Source organism: Micromys minutus, assembly GCF_963924665.1.
Source record: "Micromys minutus genome assembly, chromosome: 11".
Classification (NCBI taxonomy): domain Eukaryota; kingdom Metazoa; phylum Chordata; class Mammalia; order Rodentia; family Muridae; genus Micromys; species Micromys minutus.
The window spans coordinates 58,518,138-58,543,668 of NC_137980.1; the positions used below are offsets into that span (position 1 = coordinate 58,518,138).

The 25,531-nt window shown below is 50.0% G+C and overlaps 2 protein-coding genes across 3 annotated transcripts; both read left to right on the forward strand.

The window, feature by feature from the left end:
• The first annotated feature begins 12,348 nt into the window (after window positions 1-12,348).
• MRGBP (MRG domain binding protein) lies at window positions 12,349-15,576 on the forward strand. 2 transcript variants are annotated; one of them, XM_080925825.1, is made up of 5 exons: window positions 12,349-12,526; window positions 12,958-13,079; window positions 13,812-13,893; window positions 14,203-14,277; window positions 14,651-15,576. In XM_080925825.1, exons 1-5 carry the CDS (start codon window positions 12,379-12,381, stop codon window positions 14,836-14,838), a joined length of 615 nt encoding a protein of 204 aa, XP_080781951.1. In that variant the 5' UTR covers window positions 12,349-12,378; the 3' UTR covers window positions 14,839-15,576. The 2 variants fall into 2 exon arrangements, 1 of the variants encoding a protein (XP_080781951.1); XR_013975265.1 differs by having other exon boundaries at window positions 13,812-14,277; window positions 14,651-14,725.
• A 2,703-nt stretch (window positions 15,577-18,279) lies between these two features.
• OGFR (opioid growth factor receptor) lies at window positions 18,280-24,319 on the forward strand. Its single transcript, XM_080925609.1, has 7 exons — window positions 18,280-18,441; window positions 19,678-19,746; window positions 20,293-20,371; window positions 21,041-21,119; window positions 21,633-21,699; window positions 22,059-22,207; window positions 22,670-24,319. Exons 1-7 carry the CDS (start codon window positions 18,301-18,303, stop codon window positions 24,012-24,014), a joined length of 1,929 nt encoding a protein of 642 aa, XP_080781735.1. The 5' UTR covers window positions 18,280-18,300; the 3' UTR covers window positions 24,015-24,319.
• The last annotated feature ends 1,212 nt before the right edge of the window (window positions 24,320-25,531 follow it).

Sequence of the window (25,531 nt, forward strand, 5' to 3'; positions counted from 1 at the left end):
CAAGAACCACTAAACATTCTACCACCTGTGGAGAGGTTTCTGTATACTGCCTCGAATAGACCTGACCGTTAACCACAAAAGCCCCCAGCCCAGTTTTGGAACCGTCAGTATAAATAACTAACCCTTCTTTTAGGGGACTACAGGACGTTACTTTGGGAAAAACTACAGGTTGAGTTAAAGCAAACTGTAAAATTGGATGTTTTGGGTAATGATTATCTATTTTTCCCGAAAAGGAAGTGACTAAAATAGCCCAATCATTCGAAGTGGCAGCAAGAGTGGAAACCTGCATGGCATTATAGGGAACAATTAACAGCTGTGGCTCAATGCCAAAATGCGTGATGGCAGATTTTAGCCCTCTCAGCACCAATTGAGCCACAGCATCTGGATACCAGTCAATTATTTTAGCTGGCGAGGCATTAGGATGTACCCACAGTAAGGGTCCTTGCTGCCAAAGCACAGCGGTTGGGAGCCTGTTTGTTTTAAAAACACATAATGAGAAAGGTTTATCATAATCCATGCGAACCAATTGTGCATCCTGTATAGCTTCTTCTACCAACTGTAACGCTCTTTCTGCTTGCGGGGTCAAACTTCTAGGTGAGGAGACATGCGGGTCTCCTTCTAGAACATCGAATAAGGGTTTATGTTCAGCAGAAGGAATCTTAAGAAAAGGTCTAAGCCAATTAATGTCTCCCAGTAATTTTTGAAAATCATTAAGAGTGTGGAGGTGATCCCTTCTTATCTCGAGCTTTTGAGGGACAATCTTATCAGTGAATAAATACCACAGACCCTAGGAATTAACCAGTATCAAAAATCTGGAGCTTTTCTGTGGCAATATATAGGCCCTTACTTTTTAGGGCCTGTAACAATATAGGAAATGCCTCTTTTAAAATCATCAAATTTTTGTGGCATAATGCAAGACGCACCTGTTTCTTTACTCTCTCTGGGAGGAATGAGAAGGCTTTTAAAGGTGCGCGTGTCTCATAAGGAAGAGGGGCTGTTGGTAAAGGAGGTGTTGTTGGGACAACTGGGGACAAGCGCCTGGGTCTGTACTGCTCGTCAGGATAATATCTTTTTTCCTCATAACTAGCTGCTTCTTCATCTACCCCTGCCTCCTCTTCTGGGTCTAAGCCTTCTCGCTCATAATCATCATTATCTGAAGTCTCGAGGCTATCAATGTTAAGGGCCTCAAAGTCTTCTACAGGGTACAAGCTGACTCCCCTTTTCTTAACATTAGAGGGCATAAGGGAATGAAAATCTGAGGGTTTCTGGGTTACTGCTCTCCCGCTGTACAGCGCTTCTGGAGGTCCTTTTTCCTTAGGGGGATAATACCTTTTCCTGCGCGCGCCCATTCTCTCACTCTGTTCGGCTTCTGATAGCCTATCCTGCGCTTCACTCAATACCTCTTGCCCCGCAGCGACGGCGGGCCTACAACTCTCATCTCTTAAACAATTTTGTACCATCGTCCAAATGGCCATGGTTCCGGGCCCGAGGTCTCCAGCATTCTGCGCACAGTTTAATTCTCTACCCAATCTGTTCCATGAGGCTGGTGAGAGAGACCCAGAAACTGCAAACCAAGGGGCTGTTCGCTCAACCTCTCTTACAAAACGCTGCAAGATGCGGGTGGGCAATTCTAAATCTCTCTGCTTAAGAATTGACTGCAGGGCTGTAATGGTCGAGTGTGAAGAGCCCATCACAGCGATGTAATGCCCGCGGCTTATTTGCATGGCAGCCCGAGGCGAAACTGGAAGGCAAGTCTCAGCGCGTTCTCGCTTTTTTTATCTACAAAGACTTATAGAACGCAGGGGTGCCTCTGCTTATCTACGTCCGACTTAAGCACAAAATTAACACCAGCCCCGTTGGACACAGAGGAAATTAAGAGGAAGAGAATAAAAACTGCACTGACGAAGACCGGAGCCTCTACAGACCCTTCACACGGCCGTGGAGGATTTAAACCAAATTAAAGAAAGATCCAGGATCAGACATACCTTGCCGAACTAATCTCCCCGCAGTTCTGAATTCTGTGGTGCAGACGATGGAGTGGTTGAATTTCCCGGGTTTCGGCACCAGATGTCCCGCACAACCGTCTCACCTGCAAGAACGACGCGGCACACAAAATAGAATCCTTCTGCGGTAAACTTTATTAATCTGGAAAAACCGGTACTTGCTTCACGTGACGAAAAAGACGGAGAAAACCAAGAAATCCAAGGAGACGAACAGGACGAACAAGCTCCACGAGACGGCCGAAAACCAACGGGAGAAAGAGAGGAAGAAGAGAGGAGGAGAGGAAGAAGAGAGAGAGAAGAAGAGAGAGGAAGAGAGAAAAGGAGCTATCCAGCCCGTCCCCTATAAAGGGATCAGTCCTTGCCTTGGACGCGGAGCCCCCTGATTGGTTGAGACTCAGCAGGCCCTATGACGCCACGGAAGAGGCGGAACTCATGAGGCGGAAAAGTTACCCAGCGTGTGCGCACATGGCTTGTTTACTGCTAACTCCAGCCAGATATCAGCGCCATCTTGTAATGACGGAAGCGTGGGAATGTGTGGGCGGCGCCCCACAACTGAGTTCAAAGGGTGTAGTGGCAGAGCGCATAAAGCCGGCCACAGAGTTGGGGAACACTCTAAGGGGAAGTGAGTGAAAACACCACGCCAGGGCAGTTGTATCCAGCCAGGACAAAAGCACCAGAACCGTGACTGAGTTCATAGAGGCGACATAAGGCTGCCAAGTTAGCGATCCCCATGGTGCCAGGACCCCGTGTGGGAGCCTGCAAAGCAGGGGGTAAAAAGTTAAGCCATCATTACAATATTTACCAACACCTCCTCCTGTTTACTTTGTTGCCCTTGTTGTTTCAAAGTCACAGTCTCTGGCAAAGAACAATCTCCCTCCCCTTGACTCCCAGCACTTTAATTACTACCATGTTCTATAAAAAGTCGCCACAACCAATCTTCACTGGAGCCATAATGTAGCTAAAAGACAAGTAGCTAAAATGGCTGGGGCCAAGTGGTGCTACTGCCTTTAATCTCAGCACTTGGGAAGCAGAAGCAGGGGATCTCTGTGAATTCAAGGCCAGCCTGGTCTACATAGCAAGTTCCAGGTCAACTATGGTTACACAGTGAAGCCCTCTCTGGGGGTTGAGGAAGGAAAGAATGGGTAAGCTCCTGGGTCCAGATACAATGGCTCTTGGTCATCTGCTGTTTCTTTTCCTTTTGTTTGGAGTTAGCACCCTGAGGCCGGGTCAAATGCTCCCAGGAGCTATCTGGGAGAATTTTATTAGTCTTGGTCTCAGAGTTTTCTTATCCTTCTCCTTATTCAAAGAGGACCCTTTCTTGTCTTGTGTGTGTAAGATCTCTGGGCCATTGACCACCAGCCCACGAGGATGAAGGGAGCAGAGTCCATGAACAGGATTTCAAACAGCCATGAGTACAAATGGTCTTGCCGTGACCAGCTTCAGGGAAACAGATCAACTTTACTTGGGGTGATACATGTGTTATACATAGTTTTGCGTTAAGGGAGTAGGAATATCCAGGGTGGGCAAAGTTCACTGGCCAAAGGCTTAAAGTACTGAGGTACCTCATTAGCATGGAAAGGCATTTCAGGGTCTAGATGAATGGGTTCTTATCAGGAGAAAGGAAGTTGAACTTATAATCTAACAAAGGCTACATGATGTTGTTCCTCAGGCAGGGGCATGTGGAAGTTAAGGTCAGAGAAGGGAAAGCCCTGCTGGTAAAGAGTCTTCCATTTTGCTCCGAGCCCAGAAGGCTATCTGGACAATGGTAGACTTTGACCTTAATTAGCAGGGTTTCCTACAACATCTTGGTCAAAGGCTTAATGGACCCATTGCCTATGCTGTAAAGTGCCAAGAGACATCAAGGAGAAGCTAAAAACTAGCACAACATCCTCCTGAGGTGGGTCTGCCATGGATTAAAATCTGCTACAGATTTGCTTCTTCGGACAAGGCCTGGGAGATTCCATTTAGGAAAGATTCTTGCTATTAATATGTGTTTCCTATTTCTATTAAATATATTAGGTAGGTATAAGCCCACCCTTTTGAGCAGATTTCTGCAGAACAAAGATGTACTGTCTTGTAGTGGTGTTATATAGACAAACAAATGACTTCTTAATTCTTAATGATGATCCTATAAGAATTTCTAAAATTATATTAGTAATTTATTATTATTAATGAAGTAAAATATATTAGTAAGCTCTTTTGTAATAGGCTGACTGCTATTAAGTCATCTCTGGTATGAAACTGCAATGAGAACTCTGCCAGTCTTTAGCATCACAAGTTAATCACTTCTGAGACAGCAAACAGGCAACTACAACTTGGAGCACATTCCGAGAAATTGTGAAACAGTTCACCAAAGGTCATAAAAGGGGAACTAAGGATTCACTAAAGGTGCTAGGACAAAAGGTAAGATATTTACTGGGATCATCTATATAAAAATTCACTTATAAGGTAGTCACAAAAGTTAGGGTCTATGAACCTGTAGAGCTAGTGACAGGCATTGACTGTTTGGCCAGATAACAGCGCTTAGTGGATACACATGTAAACATTCTGGATACACATGTAAACATTCTCTGTGGTAAACTTCTTACTCAGCTTATGATTTGAATTTATGTTTGAACTTCTAGTGAACTTTTGTTTTGGTTTGGTTTTTAATTGAGGGGATGCTTGGAAAAACCATGTGATCTGTTCATCTATTCTCCTGGAAAAGGTACAAAAGACTAGGAAGGATGATAACATTGGAGAGAGAGCTCTGGGAGTAAGGCATTGGGAGCAAGGGCATTGTTACATCAGAGCAGGAGAGAGCCAGGTTAGGAGGATGGAATAACTTAGAAATTACAAGGTGGGCTGGAGAGATGGCTCAGCGGTTAAGAGCACTGACTGCTTTTCCAGAGGTCCTGAGTTCAATTCCCAGCAACCACATGGTGGCTCACAACCATCTGTAATAAGATCTGATGCCCTCTTCTGGTGTGTCTAAAGACAACTACAGTGTACTTATATACAATAAATAAATACATAAATAAATAAATAAATCTTTTAAAAAAGAAAAGTAATTTTAAAAATTACAAGGTAACATAAAATATTAAGAGAGCAATGTGCAGACTGCAGAGGGAAAGAGGGGGGAAGAAGAAGCTGCAGAGAGGCAGGAGCAGGCAGGCTTCTCCTTACCGTGGGACAGAACAGGTCTTATCTTAATAGCAAAGCAGGTTTAGTCTTGCTAAGGAGAACAAAGCTTTCCTCTTACAGACTTGGGTTCAATTCACTTGGTGAGAAAAATATGGAAGCCTTCTCTATCTCTATGCAATGAAGACGGGAGCTCACTCTTCATCTAGAATGAGTGAGTTCTTTCTGCGCTGGTGCTGGGCCTTTTGTTCCATATGCTTATCTAAGTATGGGTGTGTGTGTGTGTGTGTGTGTGTGTGTGTGTGTGTGTGTGTAATTATGAGATAGTATGAAAGCTGGGCCCAACTCCATCTTCGAATGGAGATTGATGAATGTGTATATGAATTTATGTGAGTTTAAACCATATTTGCTTGTGTGAAAGTTTTTTCCTTCTGTGAGCTTGACTCTCTTCTTCTGGTTCAATTACTGCAGACCTGACAAGAGGGAGGCATCTGAACAAGAGGGAGGAGGCTCTAGCAATTAATCCCTCACTTAATTACCCGATCCCCTTTTCTTAGAGAACATTCACAGGAAACTTTTTGGAGAGAACATAGAAATAAAGGTTGAAGTCATTTTTCAAAGTGTCCCCTTTTCTTCCTAGGACTTCACCTAGCAGGCTGTGAGTTAGAACCCCCGCAATTCCTGCGGAGATAGAACAAAGGCTACTTTACTTAATCCCCTGCTGTTTTAGGATGCGGTGCTAAATGCCAGAGACTGCAGCTTCCAGCCTCAGAGGAACCTCAGCAAAGTGACTTAGACTTCAGATAGGTAAACATTTTATTATTAAACAGCAGCCCTGAATATCATGGAAGAGCAAGTCTTACCCCCTCTGACGCTCTTCCCCCTCCACTGCCTCAGGGCTGACATCATAGAGACTCTTCTCTATTAATGGGTCAGTACAGGCCCCCAACAGGTCAAAGTTCTGGACAAAGTCCTATGGACCACCTTACGATGTACAAAGAAATCTTACAGATGAGCGCGCTTGGATCACATGTGGAGGTTTCTTATACTCTGCCAGAACTGCTTAACAGTCTCCAGCCAGGTTCCTCGGAGGAGACTGGAACAGAGACTATCCATCTCAATCATTCTCAAAGATCTTCCTGGATGTCTTAACCATCTAGGCTGTTGTGAGGTTTTTAACGTTTCCCTGCCTTGATGTTATTCTTTTGCTGGAGAGCTTGCAAAGAGGCCTTGTCACTGTCTTACTTTTGATTTTGGGATTCCAATAGTTCTGAAGTGGGAGGGTGCTTCCACACCCAGCACTGCAGCAAGGGGATAATGGGGTGCACCTTTCAGAATAAAACCCCTCAGCTACAGGTTTGACACACTGAATGTCAAACTATTAGTAATCTCAAGAAAATGACCGTGCAATCCAAAGTGTTTTGCTTCTTTGGGAGGGTGCCTACCATGCTAAACCTGGGTTCCCAGGTTTTTGTTTTTTTTTTTTTTTAATTATTTATTTATTTTATGTATACACTGTTGCTGTCTTCACACACACCAGAAGAGGGCATCATATCCTGTTACAGATGGCTGTGAGCCACCATGTGGATGCTGGGAATTGAACTCAGGACCTCTGGAAGAGCAGCCAGTGCTCTATCCACTGAGCCATCTCTCCAGCCCTTTATTTGTTTTTTGATCCATAATACAAGACATCCTGTGCCTCACTCTGAGTGGTCAGAACTCAGCTCCCTATTCTAATTCGACTGGCTGATTGAGAACATTGCAGTTGCTAGGGAGAAATGAAACTTGAGCACGCATTTTGATTTTAGGAAAATGCTTACTTGGGAGGGATTCTTAACAAGTGGTATGTTTGCAACTGTTGTTGAGGTACATATTTAACATACCAAAAGCAGACCTGGCCTCCAAGTTCTCCCAACATCTCTCAGTCCCTACCTGTTACTGGGCATGGCTGACATATACCCCCCACACACACACACATACTATGCCCAGAACTTTCTCTCCCCCTCTCTTCCTCCCTCCCTCTCCCTCCCCCTCTCCCCCTCCCTCCCTCCTCTTCCTCCACCTTCTTCTTCCTCTCTCTCTCTCTCTCTCTTTCTCTCTCTCTCCCTCCCTCCCTCCCTCCTTCCCTCCCTCCCTTCCTCCTTCCCTCCCTCCCTCCCTCCACCTCTTCTGTCTCTCTCCTCAAGGTGACTTACCTGCCCTCATCCCTGGGACCAGTGAATCTGCCTGAGAGCTGACCCCAATAAACCTGCCTTCAGACACTTTAAGTTGACTTGAATTGACTCGCTTCATTAGCAGAAAATGACTTATCAACAGCTTCCTCTAAAAACGGAGTTTCCTTTGTCCCAGTCAACCCTTTGGTAGAAAGAACAGTATATTTGTTTACATTCCCCGTGTAGTGTCATCAGCTGCCAGTTCTTTTCCTCTGCAGCAAGGGAGATTGCCTGCTCTACCCTCTGAGTCCTTTCTCCAGGATCCTCTGTCTGGGCCTCTTGATTCCAGCCTGCTGCTCCTGCTGCTCAGGGAGCCGCTTTGAAAACCTTGTTTAAAAAAATAATAAAAAAAAAAAAAAGAAAGAAAAAGAAAAGAAAAAAAAGAAAGAAAACCTTGTTTTCTGCTCCATGCCTTCCTTTTCTCCCATCTCTGCCTCACCTCCCAGTCTCCTTACACAACCTGTTTTACATCCTCCCTGGGGCATCTTTGACTTCTGTGCTAGACCTTGGATCCTCTACTTAATCCTCTGGCCTTTAGCTGTAACCTGATCCAGTCACTGATCTAGTCAAGTAGATTCTTCCTGCCCCTCCCTCTAAAGTACCTCCACCACCAGTTTCAGTAACTGCTTCCTGCTGCCAGAATCTAGAACAACAGATTGCAGGGGCCATTTCTCCCTTCTTTCTTCTTCTTCTTCTTCTTCTTCTTTTTTCTTCTTCTTCTTCTTCTTCTTCTTCTTCTTCTTCTTCTTCTTCTTCTTCTTCTTCTTCTTCTTCTTCTTCTTCTTCTTCTTCTTCTTCTTCTTCCTCCTCCTCCTCCTCCTCCTCCTCCTCCTTCTCCTCCTCCTCCTTCTTCTTCTTCTTCCTCCTCTTCTTCTTCTTCCTCCTCCTCCTCCTCCTGCTTCTCCTCTTATTCCTCCTTCTTTCTTAACACAGACTCTCACTATATAGACCAAGGTACCTAGAACTCACAGAGCCCCTCCTGCCTCTGCCTCCTAAGTACTGGGATTATAGGCATGTTTCACTACATCCACTCTTCAAGTAGCATTTTTTGAGAAACTGCACATTGCCCTTCTCTCTGTGAGACATACAAGTCCCAAAAGTCTTCTGGTACACAAGCTCCAGGAGTCAGTTTTTTTTTTCTATTTTTTGGATCTTGTATTTTCCCTATGGAAAATATGGCCTCTTTCAGGAAACCAGACCTGGAGTTGTATGCACAGTGCCCTTCTGATCCTTCTCAGAGTTCAGTGTCCTAGTGTTCAAAGAACTGGGTGAAACTCAGGGCTCTGATGGGACAGATACTTTCTTTGTCAACTTCTGTCTTCATGCACCCAATGCTGTTGTTCAGCAACAACTGTCAAGCTGGCTTCAAGTTCTTTAGGGACCCATGGCTACTTTGCTCCCGCCAGAACACCCATAATGCCTTTCTCCTATCTGAAATGTCAGCTTTTGGCCACAGTGCCACATGGGGAGGACGGCTGACATTTCCTCTTGACAGATATGTCCTCCCTTCAGCACACTTTGTATCTACCGAGGTAGCCTTTGACTCTCCGACTTCTGACTAGCGATTACAAAGCAGCAGCAGTGCTGCCTCAAAGAAGGTACTGGGGCAGAAGAAACTTTGTTTCTGATTGTTTTCCTTTTGTAAAAAGAAAATTCCTTCTGCAAAGAGAAAACTGCTGTTCTCAGTGTTGGTTTTGGAAAAAAAATAGAGCTAGCCTCTGGGAGCTGAATTAACAGGGACTATGTCGTGTGTGTGTGTGTGTGTGTGTGTGTGTGTGTGTGTGTGTGTGTGTGTGAGAGAGAGAGAGAGAGCTCTGCCATGTAGCCAAGGCACCACCAGGAATTTTCCTGTCTCAAACCTCTCCATCACTGAGACTGCAGATGCATGCCACAGTTCTTTCTAAAGATCTATTTATTTTTATGTGCATTGGTGTTTTGCCTGTGTGTGTGTCTGTGTGAAGGTGCCAGATTTTCGGAATCTGTAGTTACAGACAATGTGAGCCACCGTGTGGGAATTGAACCCAGGACCTCTGGAAGAACAGTCAGTGCTCTTAACTGTTGAGCCGCCTCTCCAGCCCCACTTTTTTTTTTTTTTTTAATGTGGACTCTAGGAGCTAAAATCAGGTCCTTGCATGGCAACTACTGTCCTGCCTGAACTATCTCAGAACGATTCCCTGTGTCTGTGAAAAGAATTGCTTCTACAAAGAGAACGCTGGTTGTTACCATCATTGGTCCATAGAGAGAGCAGAGCTGGCCTCTCAAAGCTGGATTAATGGGCACCATATCGATCCTTTTAAAGATACATTCAGCCCTTCTTGGTCACATTGGAACACAGGCATAGCTCCCGTGGAGGGAGCCATAGTCACATCACTGCTCTCTAGTCCTCTGAAATCGTCATTGTCCAGGGCCCTGGGGATCTGAGCCGAGAATAACGTCTCTCTCCATCTTACAACGGAAAGCCTAACGTCCCAGAATAGGAGGAGGCAGCCCTGTAGGCAGAGATGTTGCTGACATTTGGCTGAGTCATGAGTAATGTTCAAAGCCAACATCAGTAAACCCTGAGAGAACAAGAGGAAGGGCCTGAGTCCATGAGCAGCTGCCTGCACACTGCCCCAGGGTTGAACCCCAAGCCACTGGTTCCATCCCAGCTAAAATATCTTCCTATGCAGGCTCCTTCCAGGGAAGACTACTAACCTCGGTCCCACTCCCCATTGCCTCCCCGTCCATAGGAAACCAGCAGGGCTTCCTGGGGACAGAGAAAGGGGGAGTCATCCAGGCAGAAAATGTGGAGGACAATTTCCGGCTCACCACTTCCAGTGCAGGGAACGAATGTTCTGGGTCACACCGTGAAACAATAGCAGACACCCAACATTCCTGTGCCTTGGTTTCCCCATCTTCCAGAGGCTAATGGGGGCATCACTTTTAAGGTTTCTTGAAAAGCTTAGTGACACAACACCCATCGGCAGATACCACCACTGGCTTGTGAGCAAAGATGCTCTTCCTCGTCCCTCAGCTGGGCGGGTCAGGACCTGGGCAAAGCCGCTCAGCTCTCTAAGTCACTGCTGACCAGCTGGACAAAGGTACTGCCAACCGGGTGTCATCCGTGATCATGAACAGCTGTGACTGAGGAGTTGTTGGACACATGAAGACTACAGATGGGGGCTGGAGAGATGGCTCAGCAGTTAAGAGAACTGACAGTTCTTCCAGAAGTTCTGAGTTCAAATCCCAGCAACCACATGGTAGCTCACAACCATCTGTAATGAGATCTGGTGCCCTCTTCAGGTGTGTCTGAAGACAGCGACTGTGTACTCACATAAAATAAATCTTAAATTAAAAAATAAAAGACAACAGACATACAGGAAGCTCTCATCTTTCCCAAGACTACAGCTGAGTCCCACCTCCACTCCTTGTGATCACTTGTCATAGCAATCCTTCATAGGCCTCTTCTGAAGAGCTGGGTCGTATTAAAATGCTAGAGCGGCTCAGGAGTGCACCTTCCCTTGGGTCTTGCTGGTGGATTTCAGAGCTGGAAAGGTTTGCATCCAAAGAGTTGGTGAGCACTGCCCCCTACCGTCAAGACTCAGCCGCTTGGCTGCAGCAGGTCCTCGCCGAAAAGCCTTTGTAGATCCAGTGAACCCCCCCCCCACCACCACCAATCACCTAAGCCAGCAGCCTTTTACCCTCGGAAAGAGCAAGAAACGTTTCCGAACGTTTTAGAGGTTATCATCAGCATTTCAGTACAATTAGAGAGCTAGAAAGTCCAACGACCCCTCGGACTGTAAAGCCACACCAGAGTCCTACTCTGTGCATGTCACCACTACCTTTTCCGAGCCGAGATGCCTGCCCATGGCTGAGGGATGGGTAAGTAAAGACGCCTGGACGGGTGGCAGGTAGGGTCTGTGGCATGACTAGGGTGACTCGGACCAGAAGGGACCATGTTCTTAAGGCTGCTGTGCCCAGCACTTGTCCTTATCCAATCCCATGTAGACCTACTAACACCTGCCTGAAATTCTGACAGGCTCCACTCCAGGGACAGGATAGGGGTGGCAAGGCCAACAGGACTCATATTTCTGTCTTCTGATGCCACGGAAGCACTTAACTCTGGAACTGTCATATGCACCCAGGCCAGGCTATCAAATGTGATTGTTGGGCTTTTACATCTTTAATTATGGTGTGTGTGTGTGTGTGTGTGTGTGTGTGTGTGCAAAAGTGTGCATATACCATGGCATACATATAGAGGTTAGAGTACAACTTAAAAAAAACTTATTTATATGAGTACACTGTAGCTGTCATCAGACACACCAGAAGAAGGCATCGAGGATCCCATTACAGATGGTTGTGAGCCAGCGTGTGGTTGCCGGGAATTGAACTCAGGACCTCTGAGAGAGCAGTCAGTGCTCTTAGCCATTCCAGCCCCACAATACAACTCTTAAGATTTGCTTCTCTCCTGCCCCTTCTAGGATCCAGGGGTAGAGCTCCAGTTATCAGGCCCGGGCACAAGGATCTATATTGGACGGGCCATCTCACTAGCCCCTTTTATTTTCTCTAAGCTGTTTTTTTCCCCTTAAACAGTTTTAGTAATTTACATACTGTACAATCTATTCTTGGCAAGAGGAGACTCACCGGTCACTTCTGGTTGTTCAGCCTGATTTCTTTTCCAAATTATCTACTCAGGTGAAGCCCAGATTTTTGGGCTGTGTATGTCATGCTTATGCAGACTTGGCTGACTCAGAACTCCGAGAGATCCGCCTGCCTCTCCCTCCGAATGGCTAGATTAAGGGAGTGCGTCACCACGCCCAGCTGGTGCGCCTTTTAAAGGGTGAGTTTTGTTCCTACTCCCTGTCCGGACAGAGCCGTAGGCATTAAAAGGTCAACCACCAGGAGGCGCTGCTGCACCGGAAGCCAGCCTTCGTTGCGCCTGCGCGGACGCGGGCACGCGGCGTTCTTGAGCCCAGCGAGTGCGCGCCCTCCACACCAAGTGCGCCTGCGCGGAGCCCGTAGTAGCCCTTCTCGCGCCGGGCGCTCGTCGCTCGCCGGCGGCCATGGGGGAGGCCGAGGTGGGTGGCACGGGCGCCCCAGGCGATAAGGGCCCAGGCGAGGCAGCCCCGAGCCCTGCTGAGGAGACGGTGGTGTGGAGCCCTGAGGTGGAGGTGTGCCTCTTCCACGCCATGCTGGGCCACAAGCCTGTCGGTGAGCGCCGCGCCGCGCACCGGCGTGGGGGTGGGGCGGGATCAACCGTCGGGCGGGCTGGCGGAGCCTGTGACCCCGCACAGGACAGGACCTCCCACTCTGGGGTGCCCTGTTACTCTAAGAACCCATAACTTTTCTTCCCGAGATGCCCTCTCCCTGGGGACACTTCTGACTTCCCTGCCCTTGAGACACTCCTACCCCAGGGAACGCCTCTATTCTCCCCGCCTCTGAAGCCCCCATGCTCTGGACCCGCCTACTATATACACCCTAGCCCCTGGAACACCCGCCTGCCTGTGGCACCTCTCTTTCCCTTTGACAAGTGACTCCTACAACACTTGCACCTGCGGTTTGCACATGCCTGCCCCTCCTACACCCATGCCCTCCACACAGAGGTGCTGTCCTAACCCTCAACCCACTGTCCTGCCTCTCAGGGGTGAATCGACACTTCCACATGATTTGTATCCGAGACAAGTTCAGCCAGAATATTGGGCGCCAGGTTCCGTCCAAGGTGATCTGGGACCATCTGAGCACTATGTACGACATGCAGGCACTGGTGAGTTGGACCCTGGCCTGCCCATTTGGGGGCTGAGTCAAGTCCCGGATCCTGTCTTCCCAGAGTCAGCTGTGGTACTGGACAGAGGCCGCTTCTCACTTGGGGTTTGGTATGCTAAACAGAGGTGATCTCAAAAGATAAGGTTCCTTCCTCTGGAAAGCCCAAGACATGCTGTGAAAAGTCACATACTGGTGATGGTCACTGACCATTTTTCCAGGCACCTGCTCTAGACTGGGTGGCACAAAAAGCATCGAGGAGATGGTTGAGTGCTGAGATGGCAGAGAAGCCTCAGCCATGTAAACAGCAGTGATAGGGTACAGTGTCAGTGGGGACGAGGGTCCTTTGAGAATCTGTATACTGTGTGAGCCTAAGGAGAGATAGCTGTGTCAGATGGGTAACTAGTAACCTTGCTAGTCAGGCATGCAGTAAGACTAGGTCCTGGATACATTGTCCTGGTGGGAGTGTTACAGTGCTGAGCCAGGTCCTTGTGAGCACATCAGCAGAACTGCTATGTCTCCAGGGTGCTCTTGGTCCCATGAACCTGGTTTTGTTTGGCTGGTGCTAGCCCGGCCCTCCCTAATCGTCTGCAAAGCCCAGCTGAGGTGGACTCTGCAAGCTGGAGCAAGGAGCCCACCAAGCTCTCAGCCTCCAGCCTGCTCCTCCTGTACATCTTAGTGAGCGGAGATCCTGTTTTCTTGTTTCTTGAAAATACAAAATGCTTTGTGCCGGCAGCACGAGTCTGAGATTCTTCCATTCCCAAATCCAGAGAGGAACTTTGTCCTTCCAGATGAGATCATTCAGGAAGTCCGAGAAGGTGAGACTCGGCCACCACCAGGGCTGGGAATAAAAAAAGCCTCACCAGGCCAAAGGTGGGGAGGTCTGGGGCCTCCAGGGAGGTGTAAGGATCCTGCTCAGACCATGCCTCCAGTGGCACCTGGGAGGTTTTGGGAGCCAAGGGCTGGGGAGAGCGGTGCTCAAAGGCAGTCTCCTGATGGATGCTGTCTCGTGATGGACGCCGAGGCCTGTGTGGGCAGCGAGAATCGGAAGCAGTCATGGCCAGACCGTCCCCCAGCGCTGGCCACCACCGTGGGTTTCCAGTGAACGGCAGCTGTCTCCTCCACAGGAAAAGTGGTCATTGAGGAAGAAATGAAGGAGGAGATGAAGGAGGATGTGGACCCCCACAGTGGGGCTGATGATGGTAAGTGTGAAGTGCCCTTCGGAGCAAGCACCACCCCCAGTCTCCTTGGGCCAGCCTCAAGCAGAGTGAGGTCAGGAAGCCAAGGAGTCAGGAGTGAAGGGTCACTTAAAGATGAACTCAGTGCAAGTCATCTAAGGCAGGAGGGCCTCTGAGGGCCATGAAGGAAGGGGCCAAGGCCAAGGCTGGGAGCATCAGGTGGACTCAGACAGAAGACCCCCTGGGGGACTAGGTTTCTCTTCAGGCCCAGCTGTACGGGGCACTTGCTCCGGGGAACATGCTGACACAAACAAAGCCTGATGTACATCTAGCTGAACAGGAAAATGACATGAGTTTCTGTATATTCTGTTTTCAGCCAAATAATTTTGTTTCTCAGTTTTTTCATCTTCAGGGAGCTTGGGGAAAACATTAGAAAAATCCAGCAAAGACAAAGAGAAGAACTCCTCAGACTTGGGGTGCAAAGAAGGGGCAGATAAGCGGAAACGCAGCCGGGTCACTGACAAGGTCCTGACTGCCAACAGCAATCCCTCCAGCCCCAGTGCTGCCAAGAGGCGCCGCACATAGACACCTCATCCCCAGGTGGCCACAGAGATGCTCCCGCTGCCTGTGTTCAGGCCCCTGGGTGAATGTGGCCATCCAGCAGAGATGCTAGTGGGGCTTCCGCTGTGTTATCAGACCTCCAGAGAACCTGATTGGTCCAAAAGACCATCAAGACCGGTGTCCACTCTACTGGATGGCAGAGCCTCTAAGCCAGCCTCTTGCTTTCTCCTGGTTGGTTCCCTTATGCCCACAGTGTGTGGAGACAAGCAGGTGCATGGGCCAAAGGACCAAGAGTCAGCAATAAGACGTCACCCTCACTGTCCTCAGGACAAGCGTCCTCCCTGGGTGCCCAGTCTTTGCATCTGCTTTTCCTGTAGGACTCCATTGTGCACTGGCATCCAGAGGAGGTGTCTTTGGAGCTCACACAGCGCACACTGTGCACACTGCACACACTAGGCCTCCCCATCTGGGAAACAGAACTGGATATTTGCCTCATTCATTGTACTGTAGTGTATATAATTTAGTTTATTTCACTATTTAATTCTTAAGAAACCTATTTTACTAGTGTTTTGTATGAAGAAAAATACTGCAGACGTTAAACCTGTGATGTGTTTTTTTGAGCTGTTTTGTTTTAAGGTAACTACTGAGATATGTCTGGCTGTTTTTATATGCCAGATACAGAGAATTTTTAGCGGTTATTTTTGTAATTTTAGTAACTTGGAAAAGACCAAACAAAGGGGGTGGAACAAAGGAACCGCCATCTGAAAAGCCAATGGCCTGATGGTTGAAGTACATTTTCATTTGCATATTAAAGCATTAAAAAATTACCTTGGGAGTTGTGTGATTTGCTACTAAAATAAGTTGTTTTTTTTTTAATTTTCCTACAGAGGAAAGGGTCCCCCACTCCAGGATTCATAACTGTAGAGTACATTTAAGATGGCTTCCTGGCATCACTGGATGCAGTAAGACTATGAGCCTTCATCAGACTCACAGGCACCCACCCCAACCCCAACCTCAGCTCCTGCCTGCCTGGTTGCTGCCTGTTACCCTTCCATAGCCAAGTCTAGCTGTTGGGATGAGTACAGTGTACGTCCAGACCATCGTGACTACTGGCTGTGACGGAAACCCCTACTGCCCTCTGCAGGGTCCCAGGCAGTGAGAACTGGCCCACTGTTGCACTTCAAGCTGGCCTATACCAGACGCTTCTAGTCCTAGGGCAGTTAAGGCACCATAAATGTGCCACTAGACCCAGCTCTTTGGCACAGAGAACATCCTGAGTTGACACAGGTGAGCTCAACCCGGCCTGTTTTCTAGGCATGACCAGCAGTGGGAGGTATCTGGGTCTCTGTAGAGCCTGGGCTAGTTCATAATCAGCAATCCCCTGCCTCTTAGAATAAATAAGGCAGAAGGTAAAGGCCTGCAGCACCTGAGATGAGGTGGCAGCACTGTGGACTCCAGACCAGCTCTATGTTCAGTGCAAGAGACAGCAAAAGCAGTGTTACAGCATGTCTGGGGAAAATGGCTCGGGGCCACTCCATCCTGTTTCTACCTAGTGACCACTACTAGAGGCTTATTCTGTGGAAGAAGCCTAGCTGTTGGATCCACCACTAGCAGGAGAAATGGAGCAGCCGGTGACGATAAGGACGGCGGGCCGAGAGGCCAGGCTCGCTCTTCTAAACCCGTCTGAAAGAACAATCTAGGGGCAGGTGGGCCTGGTCAAGGCATTTGCCTTGAGTCTATTTTCCATTTGTTCCCCAATAGCCCAGTGTCCCAATCTGAACCCCAACCTTCCTGAGTGACCTTGTGGGTCACAGGCGTGTCCCTTTGTCCCTATGCGATGTCACTGACAGCTGGGTCTATAGCTACTGCACTAGCTCCAGGCAGCATGACACACTGCCTCTTGTAAATATTACTGTCAACCTATGGCACATCCATCTTTCAGCTTTTTTGGACAGTTGTGGGAGAGGGGTTGTCCACCCAAGGGACAACCCTGAGTTGTCCCAAGCACCCACTAATACCCCCTGTACGGCTTCCCTATCTAATGGCATTTTAACGGGGTCCCAGCCTGAGCATAGTTGGTGTCAGAAGCAGTGGGGCAGAGATCAGAGAAAGCCCGAGTTTACATTTTTATTTATTTAACAAGCATATATGCATTTGTGTGAGTGCACACGTAGAGATCAGAGACAACTTTCAGAAGTCAGCTCTTGCCTTCTACTAGATGGTTCCCAGGGACTTGGAGACATCTAAGTCTCTGCAGTAGCCCCATCAGTCTGGTTTTGGTGGTTTCTGAGGTTCCAGCTCAAGGAGTTGCTAGGGAACTTTAACAGATCATACTGTGGTCTGCTACATCCTGGACTGTTGCTGGAGACAACATAGTTTTACTATGAGATTCCCAGAATATTACGGGTTCACATCTGGTCAAGAAGTAAGGCCACACTTGACGGTCATACACATAACCCTGATTAGCATTACTTGGAATGCAGCTATGTAAAAGGAACATTTTCTCCATGTAGGCAGTCTTCTAGCACATTTTGTCAACTGTCCTAGAACTCAGAACTCTCAACTGGTGAGGAACTTCAACCATGGTGGAATGAGGGTCCTTTCCCAGCCCCCACTCATGTCCCCTTTACTTTCTATTGCTATCTCCATTCAAAGCAAGGTCAAGCTCATGGCCACAGTCAGCGGTAGTCCACCTAACATCCACGCTGCCTGGCCACATGAACCCAGGAAATCTACAGTGGACAGAACTCCACAAGCTTAAGGAATCCGTTCTTTCATAAAGCAGAGGGGAATATGGACTTGCACCACCTAGAAGCCGAGCTTGGTGATGTGTACCTGTAATGCTGGGGAGGCAGAGACAGTAGTATCCCAGGGATTTGCTGCTTAGCCAACCTCATGTAACCTATGAACTCCACGTTAAGTGAGAGCTCCTCTCAGAATCAACGTGTGGACAAGCTACTCAACACCGACCTCTGGTGCCCGTGGGCAGCCAAACACATACACACAAACACATACAGATACAAAGTGAGCTAGTACGGACACAGAGGCCAGCCAGGAATGATTGCAGTTAGACAGGTCCACAGAGATTAGGAACCTGCACCCAGCAGTCCTCTCGGCTGGCAGGAAGAGACGCTTCCGTAGGACTGAGTAGCTTCCCAAGCCTCCTCTCTGGAGGGAATGGATAGTCTGGAGGGAACTGAAATCTCAAGGGGGAAGACCTGGGGCTGAGTCCGAGGCGATTCGTCTTCCGGGAGGGGACAGGGGCAGGAATCCCGGTGCACAGCCTCCAGGGTCTGTCCTTGTAGGAGACTCCCTTCTCCAGGACTCGGCTTCCCGCCTAGCTCCAAGTGCTGCAGCCTTTGCAGGAGGGGTGTCTCCGCGCAACGGCGGAAACTGAGCGGTGGGCGGGACCTGGCGCCGCCCCGCCCCCGCGCTTCCTCCTCTTTCACTTTCCTTTCCGCGGAGAGCGGGTCCTGCCTGTCGAGTATGGACGACCCAGAATGCGATTCCACCTGGGAGGACGAGAGCGAGGAGGACGGCGAGGATGGCAAGGCGGATGATACCACCGATGAGGACACGGGCGACGATGACGGCGACGCTGAGGAGGCACGGCCAAGTCTGTTCCAGGTGGGACGCAGGAGGACGGGAGGGCGACCGGACGACGCCAGGCCGAGATTGCCAGGCCCTGGCCGCTATCCCCTAGGGGGGCGCCGGGCCCAGGCCTCGGCGGACCGAGCGCTGGCGACGTCAGGGAAGCGACTGATGGGGGTCGTGCGTGGGTGACGTCAGAACGCGCCCCAGGGCCTAATCCTGCGTAGGTGGCCTTTCCTCGGGTTGCCCTCCCTCCGCCCCCACCCCACTGCAGACAGCATTCACCGGCTCGGGAGAGATCCTTTCCCGGCCTGTCTGCCCTTAGCTCTGGTAACTTTTGTTGCTATCAGGAGCTTGTTCCGGGTATACTTTTGTAGCAAGCTGCATGTAATCCTCAGTGGCATTCTGTAAGCTGTTTTCAGGTGTGATGGAGAGCCTAGAAAAACCAAGAGTAAGGACTATGACCCCAGAATCCATTCTTTCTTTTGCCAACATCTCTAGGTGTCTGCTGCTTATGGGAAAGCGGCCCAGAATCTAGAGAAGCCCTCAGGCAAGCCAGAGCTAGCCTCTGCCTGACCACATTGGGATGAAGCTGAGTCTGGTAGTCAGGTTTATAGTGCAGGCTCAGGCTCCTCCTATGAGTGGTAAGACCTCCCAAAAGCTCCGATAGAATTTCTGTTTCTCCACAAAAGCTCTTAGATCTTACCTGAAGCAGTCACTTAAGGGCCTATCCCAGGCCTGGTGGCACAGTGTCTTTGTCACATTGAGCCACGGAGGAGCAGAGGTTTACGGTCATCCGTCCATCAAACCCATCCAGAGGCATCTAGGTTTTTTTTTCTTGAGGCTGTGACTGGCAAAGTAGCTCCCCTTTGCTACAGCCCAGTGACCATCCATAGTGTAATGTGAGGAGAAATGCTACAGTACTCAGGGACTTAGACCAAAATGAGGTTGACCAGCAGATGGGGACAGAAGAGCATCCACACACTTTGGCAGTGTGTAGGCTAGCCTGGGCCAAGGCTCCCTACAAAGGAAAAACCAGTATTGAGAGGGTCAGAGGTGGTGGCTGAGGCTGTTCTAGTCCCACTGTCTGTGTTCAAATGGAGGGTTGTTTCTCTAGGTTTCTAGATCTGTCTTCTTAGAAACCTGGGTAGGGACCAGAGAAAAGGAAACAAACACCCATTCCTCTTGCATAGAGTTCCATGGTTGACCCAAACCGTGCCGCCTTCATTCTGGACACTTTCCAGTACCGAATCCCTTGTGTTCTCTCCCCAGTCCAGGATGAGAGGGTACCGAAACTGGCGTGCTATGCAGGACATGCAGAGATACCGGCACAACTACCCGGTAGGTACATGCAGCCCCTACTGATGAAATAAATACACAGCTCACTCTCCTGTGAGCGTTCTCTGGCCTGCTGAAAACCCAGCTTTGGGTTCTTGGGTGCGTTCTCATATTGTCAGTTCAGATCTATACCCTTCTCCTAGTCATGGGGTGGTAAAGCTTGTTGCCCGACCTGAGCCTCAGAGTATAGGTTTAAAATGAGGGGCTGGCTTCAGCCTCCTGACATAACATGTGGCTCAGTGCTTCACACAGGGCTCCCTGGCTGGCACATGGAATCATCTTCAGACCCTCTCCTCTGTACCCATGAGTTAGTTACGGGGGTTTTTTTTGGGGGGGTGCAGAAAGGGAGGCTTCCATATACGGCCTCTGTTGGTGGGGAGAAGAAGGTAGTGTTGTCCTCCAAATCTACCCTTGCTCACAGAAAGGATCCCAAGCTGAGCTTTAGGATCTTGAACAGCTGTCCCCACTCCTGACTGCATGAGTCTGAGTGGCCTTCGGGGAAAGCTCGCTTCTCAGGAGTCCTCAGCCATCCTTTCTCTGGCTCTTCAGGATCTGACAGATCAAGACTGCAATGGTGACATGTGCAACCTGAGCTTCTACAAAAATGAGATCTGCTTCCAGCCAAATGGTACCTGCCCTCTCAGCCCCGCCCCTTCTGCCCTTGGCCAGATGTCTAGTCTATTAGGATCCGGGTTCAGGCCGCCAAGGGGATTGGAGCTTGGATCTTAGGATATTAGGTCAAAGGGCCAAGCTTTTGAGGTTTTAAATGGTCTTTTGGTGTATCCCAGGCTGGCCTCAAACTCAGGATCTTCCAGCTCAGCCTTCCAAGTGCTGAAACTATAGGCAGGCCTGAGCCACCACATATGCACATATGTTTCCTGACATAAACATTATTTGAAACTAAACAGTAGAGTTTATCAGTGCTTGCCACAGCCATCCATTTTATGTAGTTTTTGATACAGCCTGGAAAAGACCATGTGTCTACAAAGCCGAGATGTTTGCTGTCTGGCCCTTCAAAGTCACCCTCCACACTCAGTCTCTATGGAGGTTTCTTTTGAGCACAGAGCTTCCTGGCTGAGAAGGTATATGTCCCAGAGAGGAAGTATTGCACCCCTTACCTACAGAAGTAGGTCTAGTTACCTAAAACTAGTGTGTTCTTATATTAGATGAGCTGATAGCTCTGCTGAGTCCTAAGAACCCTAAAGAACTTGAGGGTAGGGAGTGGTTTTGATAGCTCTGTCCCCTGAGCTATGTCAAGGTGGCCTCTGTACCTGACTTCTCTCCATGGGGCATCTAGGCTCTCTCATTGAGGACATTCTTCAGAACTGGAAAGACAACTATGACCTACTGGAAGAGAATCACTCCTACATCCAGTGGTGAGATGGCCTGAGTCTTAGGGAAGGGGGGCTGGGCACCTAATTGGGAGCTTTCATGCCATGCCCAGGTTTGTGGGTGTAATGAAATGCTCCTTCCTGTCCGTAAGCCTGTCTATCTCTAGTCAGTGTGCCTGTTGTTGGACCCTATGGGGGCTATATGTTCTTTAGGACAGCCCACTGGGCTGCTCTTGGTGTCCTCTTGTCACGGAGTACATTGTGGGAATAATTCTGCAGGGTTGATGACAAGAAAGAACAAACCGTGAAACCCTAGGGATGAAAGCTCTGCCCCCGCCAAAGGTGAAAGGCACACTGGTCTCCTCCAATTTGACTTTGCACCACACAGCCCACTGAGCACGCAAGCATCTCTCTTACCTGCCCCGGCTGGCTGCCCTCCTTACCCAGTTCCTTGGGCTAGAAAGGCCAGCTCGCTCCTCCCAGAGATGAAGAGACACCGAGGTCTGGTGAACAAGTTGCTGCCTGGCACTAAAGTGCCTGTATTCTTCCCATCCTCAGGCTGTTTCCTCTGCGGGAACCCGGAGTGAACTGGCATGCCAAGCCCCTCACACTGAAGGAGGTTGAGGTAAGGATGGGGGAGCGAGGAGAGCTCCCACCCCTGCCTGTAATCATTCTGAGACAAAAGAGCCCCATGGTCCCACTTTTGGGGACCTCAGAGAAAGGAGGCTAGCTCTAAGAGATTTAGTAGTAGAGGTAAGGGCTGGAAGGTCCCTGGACAGCAAGGGACACCTTGTGGCAGGTGGCTCAGGACAGAGGTGACCTCTCAGAAAAGAAGACTGGAGGTGTTGGTGTTGTCTTACCCTCAGGCTGAGTCAGGGTCTAGGGGAAGCTTTGCCCTACGTGGTAACCAGGGAACTATCCAGTGCACCTTGGGAATAGCAGTCCGTGAGAGGGCCACCTGAGTCCCAGCGGATTGTTTTCTAGGCATTTAAAAGCTCCAAGGAAATCAGAGAGCGTCTTGTCCGGGCCTATGAGCTCATGCTGGGCTTCTATGGGATCCAACTTAAGGACCGGGACACTGGCGCTGTGTGCCGTGCACAGAACTTCCAGCCGCGCTTCCACAACCTGAACAAGTAAGGATGGCACTGCTGGCACCCTCCTATCCCTGCTGATCCTCTTCCGTATCTGGGGTCTAATACACACTGATGTTCGCTTCACCCACAGGTGTGGTTGCTGCCTTGTGGCAGGAGTTAGGAGCTGACAAACGAACAGTTCCTTGGCTTGAGAGTGTTTAATCCTTCCATTCACCCAGAAAGCAGAGGCAAGGGAGCTCTCCAGATAGCATAGTCCCTGGGTCTGCCAGGATATCATCCCTTTCTAGCTTTCAGCAATGTTTCCCAGACAGTTGTCCATGGACTGGGGCCTCTCCTAGGACTTGCAGATCCTGTCCAGAGGTCAAGGGTACCCAGGTCATTTTCCTAGGTGGGGCTCTGAGAAGACCCTAGAACTTTGAGATGGAGCCAGCTGGGGGTGCTTTGGCCAGATGTGCATCCCAAGAGCCGGGTCCATCCACCTCCCGTTACCTACTTTCACAGCCACAGCCACAACAACCTGCGTATTACACGAATCCTCAAGTCGCTGGGCGAGCTGGGCTTAGAACACTATCAGGCACCGCTGGTCCGTTTCTTCCTGGAGGAGACCCTAGTACAGCACAAATTGCCCAGCGTGCGTCAGAGTGCCCTGGACTACTTCCTGTTCGCTGTGCGCTGCCGGCACCAGCGCCGGGAGCTCGTGCACTTTGCGTGGGAGCACTTCAAGCCTCGCCGAGAGTTTGTCTGGGGGCCCCGTGACAAGCTGCGGAGATTCAGGTCCCAGACCATATCCAGACCACTGGTGGCACTAGGGCAGGCAGATAAAGATGAGGGCTCCAGGGACCCCTCCCCAGAGGCTGGCACCCAGGGTCGGACCTGTGGATCTGGAAGGGACCAGAGTGGGGACAGTGAGACAGCTGAGGACCCCTCACTGCTGAGTGCAAAGCCCCAGGATGTGGGAACCTCACATGGAGGCCAGAGGGATGAGACTAAGTCCCTGAGTCCCAAAGAGAGCAAGAAAAGGAAGTTGGAGGGGAGCAGGCAGGAGCAGGTCCCAGAAGAGTCAGATCCCCAGGGTGTCTCTGAGGTAGAGAAAATTGCCCTCAACCTCGAGGAGTGTGCCCTCAGCCCTGTCAGCCAGGAACCCAGGGAGGCTGAACAGTCCTGTCTTGTGGCCAGGGTGGCTAATGAGGTAAGAAAGCGGAGGAAAGTGGAGGAAGGGGCTGAGGGTGATGGAGTAGTCAGGAACACTCAGATGCAGGCCAGTGTCCTGCCTCCTACCCCTTCAGAGTGTCCCAAGGCCCAAAAGGATGGGAATGGGCCAGAGGACCCCAAAGGCCAGGTGGAGCCAGAGGACCCCAAAGGCCTGGTGGGGCCAGAGGACCCCAAAGGCCTGGTGGGGCCAGAGGACCCCAAAGGCCTGGTGGGGCCAGAGGACCCCAAAGGCCGGGTGGGGCCAGAGGACCCCAGAGGCCAGGTGGAGTCAGAGGACCCCAGAGGCCGAGTGGGGACAGAGAACCCCAAAGGCCTGGTGGGGCCAGAGGACCCCAAAGGCCGGGTGGGGCCAGAGGACTCCAGAGACCGGGTGGAGTCAGAGGACCCCAGATGCCGGGTGGGGACAGAGGATCCCAGAGGCCTGGTAGGGACAGAGGATCCCAGAGGCCAGGTGGGGACAGAGGACCCCAGAGGCCAGGTGGGGACAGAGGACCCCAGAGGCCAGGTGGGGACAGAGCAAGCTGCCTCTGAGAGCCTGGTGGAGGACCCTGACTCTGCTACTACAGGAACCTCAGTGGATGAGTCAGAGGAGTTGGCAAGGATTGAGGCCTCTGCTGAACCCCCAAAGCCTTAGAGGTGCATCTCAGTCCTACTCAGCCCACTGCAGGGGGTTTCTAGGTCCCAGAGCTCTGCTGTTGGCTCTTCTTGGTGCCCCACAGTGCTGACCTCTCCCTAGTGGTCCTGAAGTGGCCACCAGAGGGACTGAGGCCCTGCCCTCAGGGAAGGCCAAGGCCTTCAGAATCCTCCTTACCTCACTGTGTCCTCCACTGCCCTCTGAGCCCTGCATTGTGAACAGACCCTAAGGGTCTAGGGGGAGGGGCCTCTTTTCTTAGTCTGGTGCCAAGTGAGGCCTTTTCTGAATAAACTCTTTAGACTTTGTCTTTTGGTGTGGCCCATTTTCTGTTTGGTTGCCTGTGACCTCTAACCTTCTCTCTTGTCCCCAGTTGAGAGCACTGTGGCCAATTCCACTTTTAACTTTGTCTGCTCTTGCTGGGAACAGGTTCCAAGCACAAGTACTCCACACAGACCTCTCCTAAATATACAGCCTCTGGCTGGATGTGGTGGCCTATGCCTTTAATCCCAGTCCTCAAGAGTGAGAGGAAGGTGAATCTTTGAGCTTGAAGTCAGCCTGGTCTACAAATCAAGTTCCAGGACAGACAGGGCTGTTAGAGAACCCTGTGTGTGGGGTTTGTGTGTGTGTGTGTGTGTGTAAGTGTAATACAAGACTAGGTCATCAGCCCCTTACATAGTCTGGGAACCGTCCTGGGTTTGTGTGTCTATGTGTCTAGACTGGTCCTTTCTGCCCTCTCTGCTGATGGGCCTCCCAGAGGTGCTGTCTTCAAGGCCTTATCTGGCCATCAGACTGGAATCCACTGTAGCTTCTCTCCTGGCTTTTCCCTCTTCTGATTCCCCAGTGCAGACCTTGGAGAGGAGGGAGCCCCACCTGTCTCTGGGCAAGCGAAGTGACAATCAAGCACAGCCCTGGGTGTCCTGAGGAAGATCACAGTTGCCCCTGAGTGCCATTTCTTGTGAAAGTGGAGGTACAGAGCCGTGTCCTAAGGCTAGCTCAGGGAGGCTATGAGCCCCTTGCACCTTGGCTGTTATTTGGCTCATTGGTAAGGCTTCCATCCCGACATGGAAATAGATGCTCTTAAGGTGCACAGAAGGCATCTGGTAACCTCAGTAGGTAACCCTCTGTCTTAGGGTTTCTATTCCTGCACAAACATCATGACCAAGAAGCAAGTTGGGGAGGAAAGGGTTTATTCAGCTTACACTTCCACAATGCTGATCATTATCAAAGGAAGTCAGGACTGGAACTCAAGCAGGTCAGGAAGCAGGAGCTGATGCAGAGTCCATGGAAGGATGTTACTTACTGGCTTGCTTCCCCTGGTTTGTTCAGCCTACTTTCTCATAAAACCCAGGACTACCAGCCCAGGATGTCACCACCCACAATGAGCTGGGCCCTCTCCCCTTGATCACTAGTTGAGAAAATGCCTTACAGCTGGATTTCATGGAGGCATTTCCCCAACTGAGGCTTCTTTCTCTGTGATAACTCCAGCCTGCATTAAGTAGACACAAAACCAGCCAGTA

Bases quoted from the DNA above. Each gene is read 5' to 3' on its own strand.
- MRGBP (XM_080925825.1), top strand. From the start codon at position 12,379: ATGGGGGAGGCCGAGGTGGGTGGCACGGGCGCCCCAGGCGATAAGGGC. The intron at 12,527-12,957 runs GTGAGCGCCGCG...CCTGCCTCTCAG, and splicing joins GCTGGGCCACAAGCCTGTCG to GGGTGAATCGACACTTCCAC. The intron at 13,080-13,811 runs GTGAGTTGGACC...TTGTGCCGGCAG, and splicing joins TGTACGACATGCAGGCACTG to CACGAGTCTGAGATTCTTCC.
- OGFR (XM_080925609.1), top strand. From the start codon at position 18,301: ATGGACGACCCAGAATGCGATTCCACCTGGGAGGACGAGAGCGAGGAG. The intron at 19,747-20,292 runs GTAGGTACATGC...CTGGCTCTTCAG, and splicing joins GATACCGGCACAACTACCCG to GATCTGACAGATCAAGACTG. The intron at 21,120-21,632 runs GTGAGATGGCCT...TCCCATCCTCAG, and splicing joins AATCACTCCTACATCCAGTG to GCTGTTTCCTCTGCGGGAAC.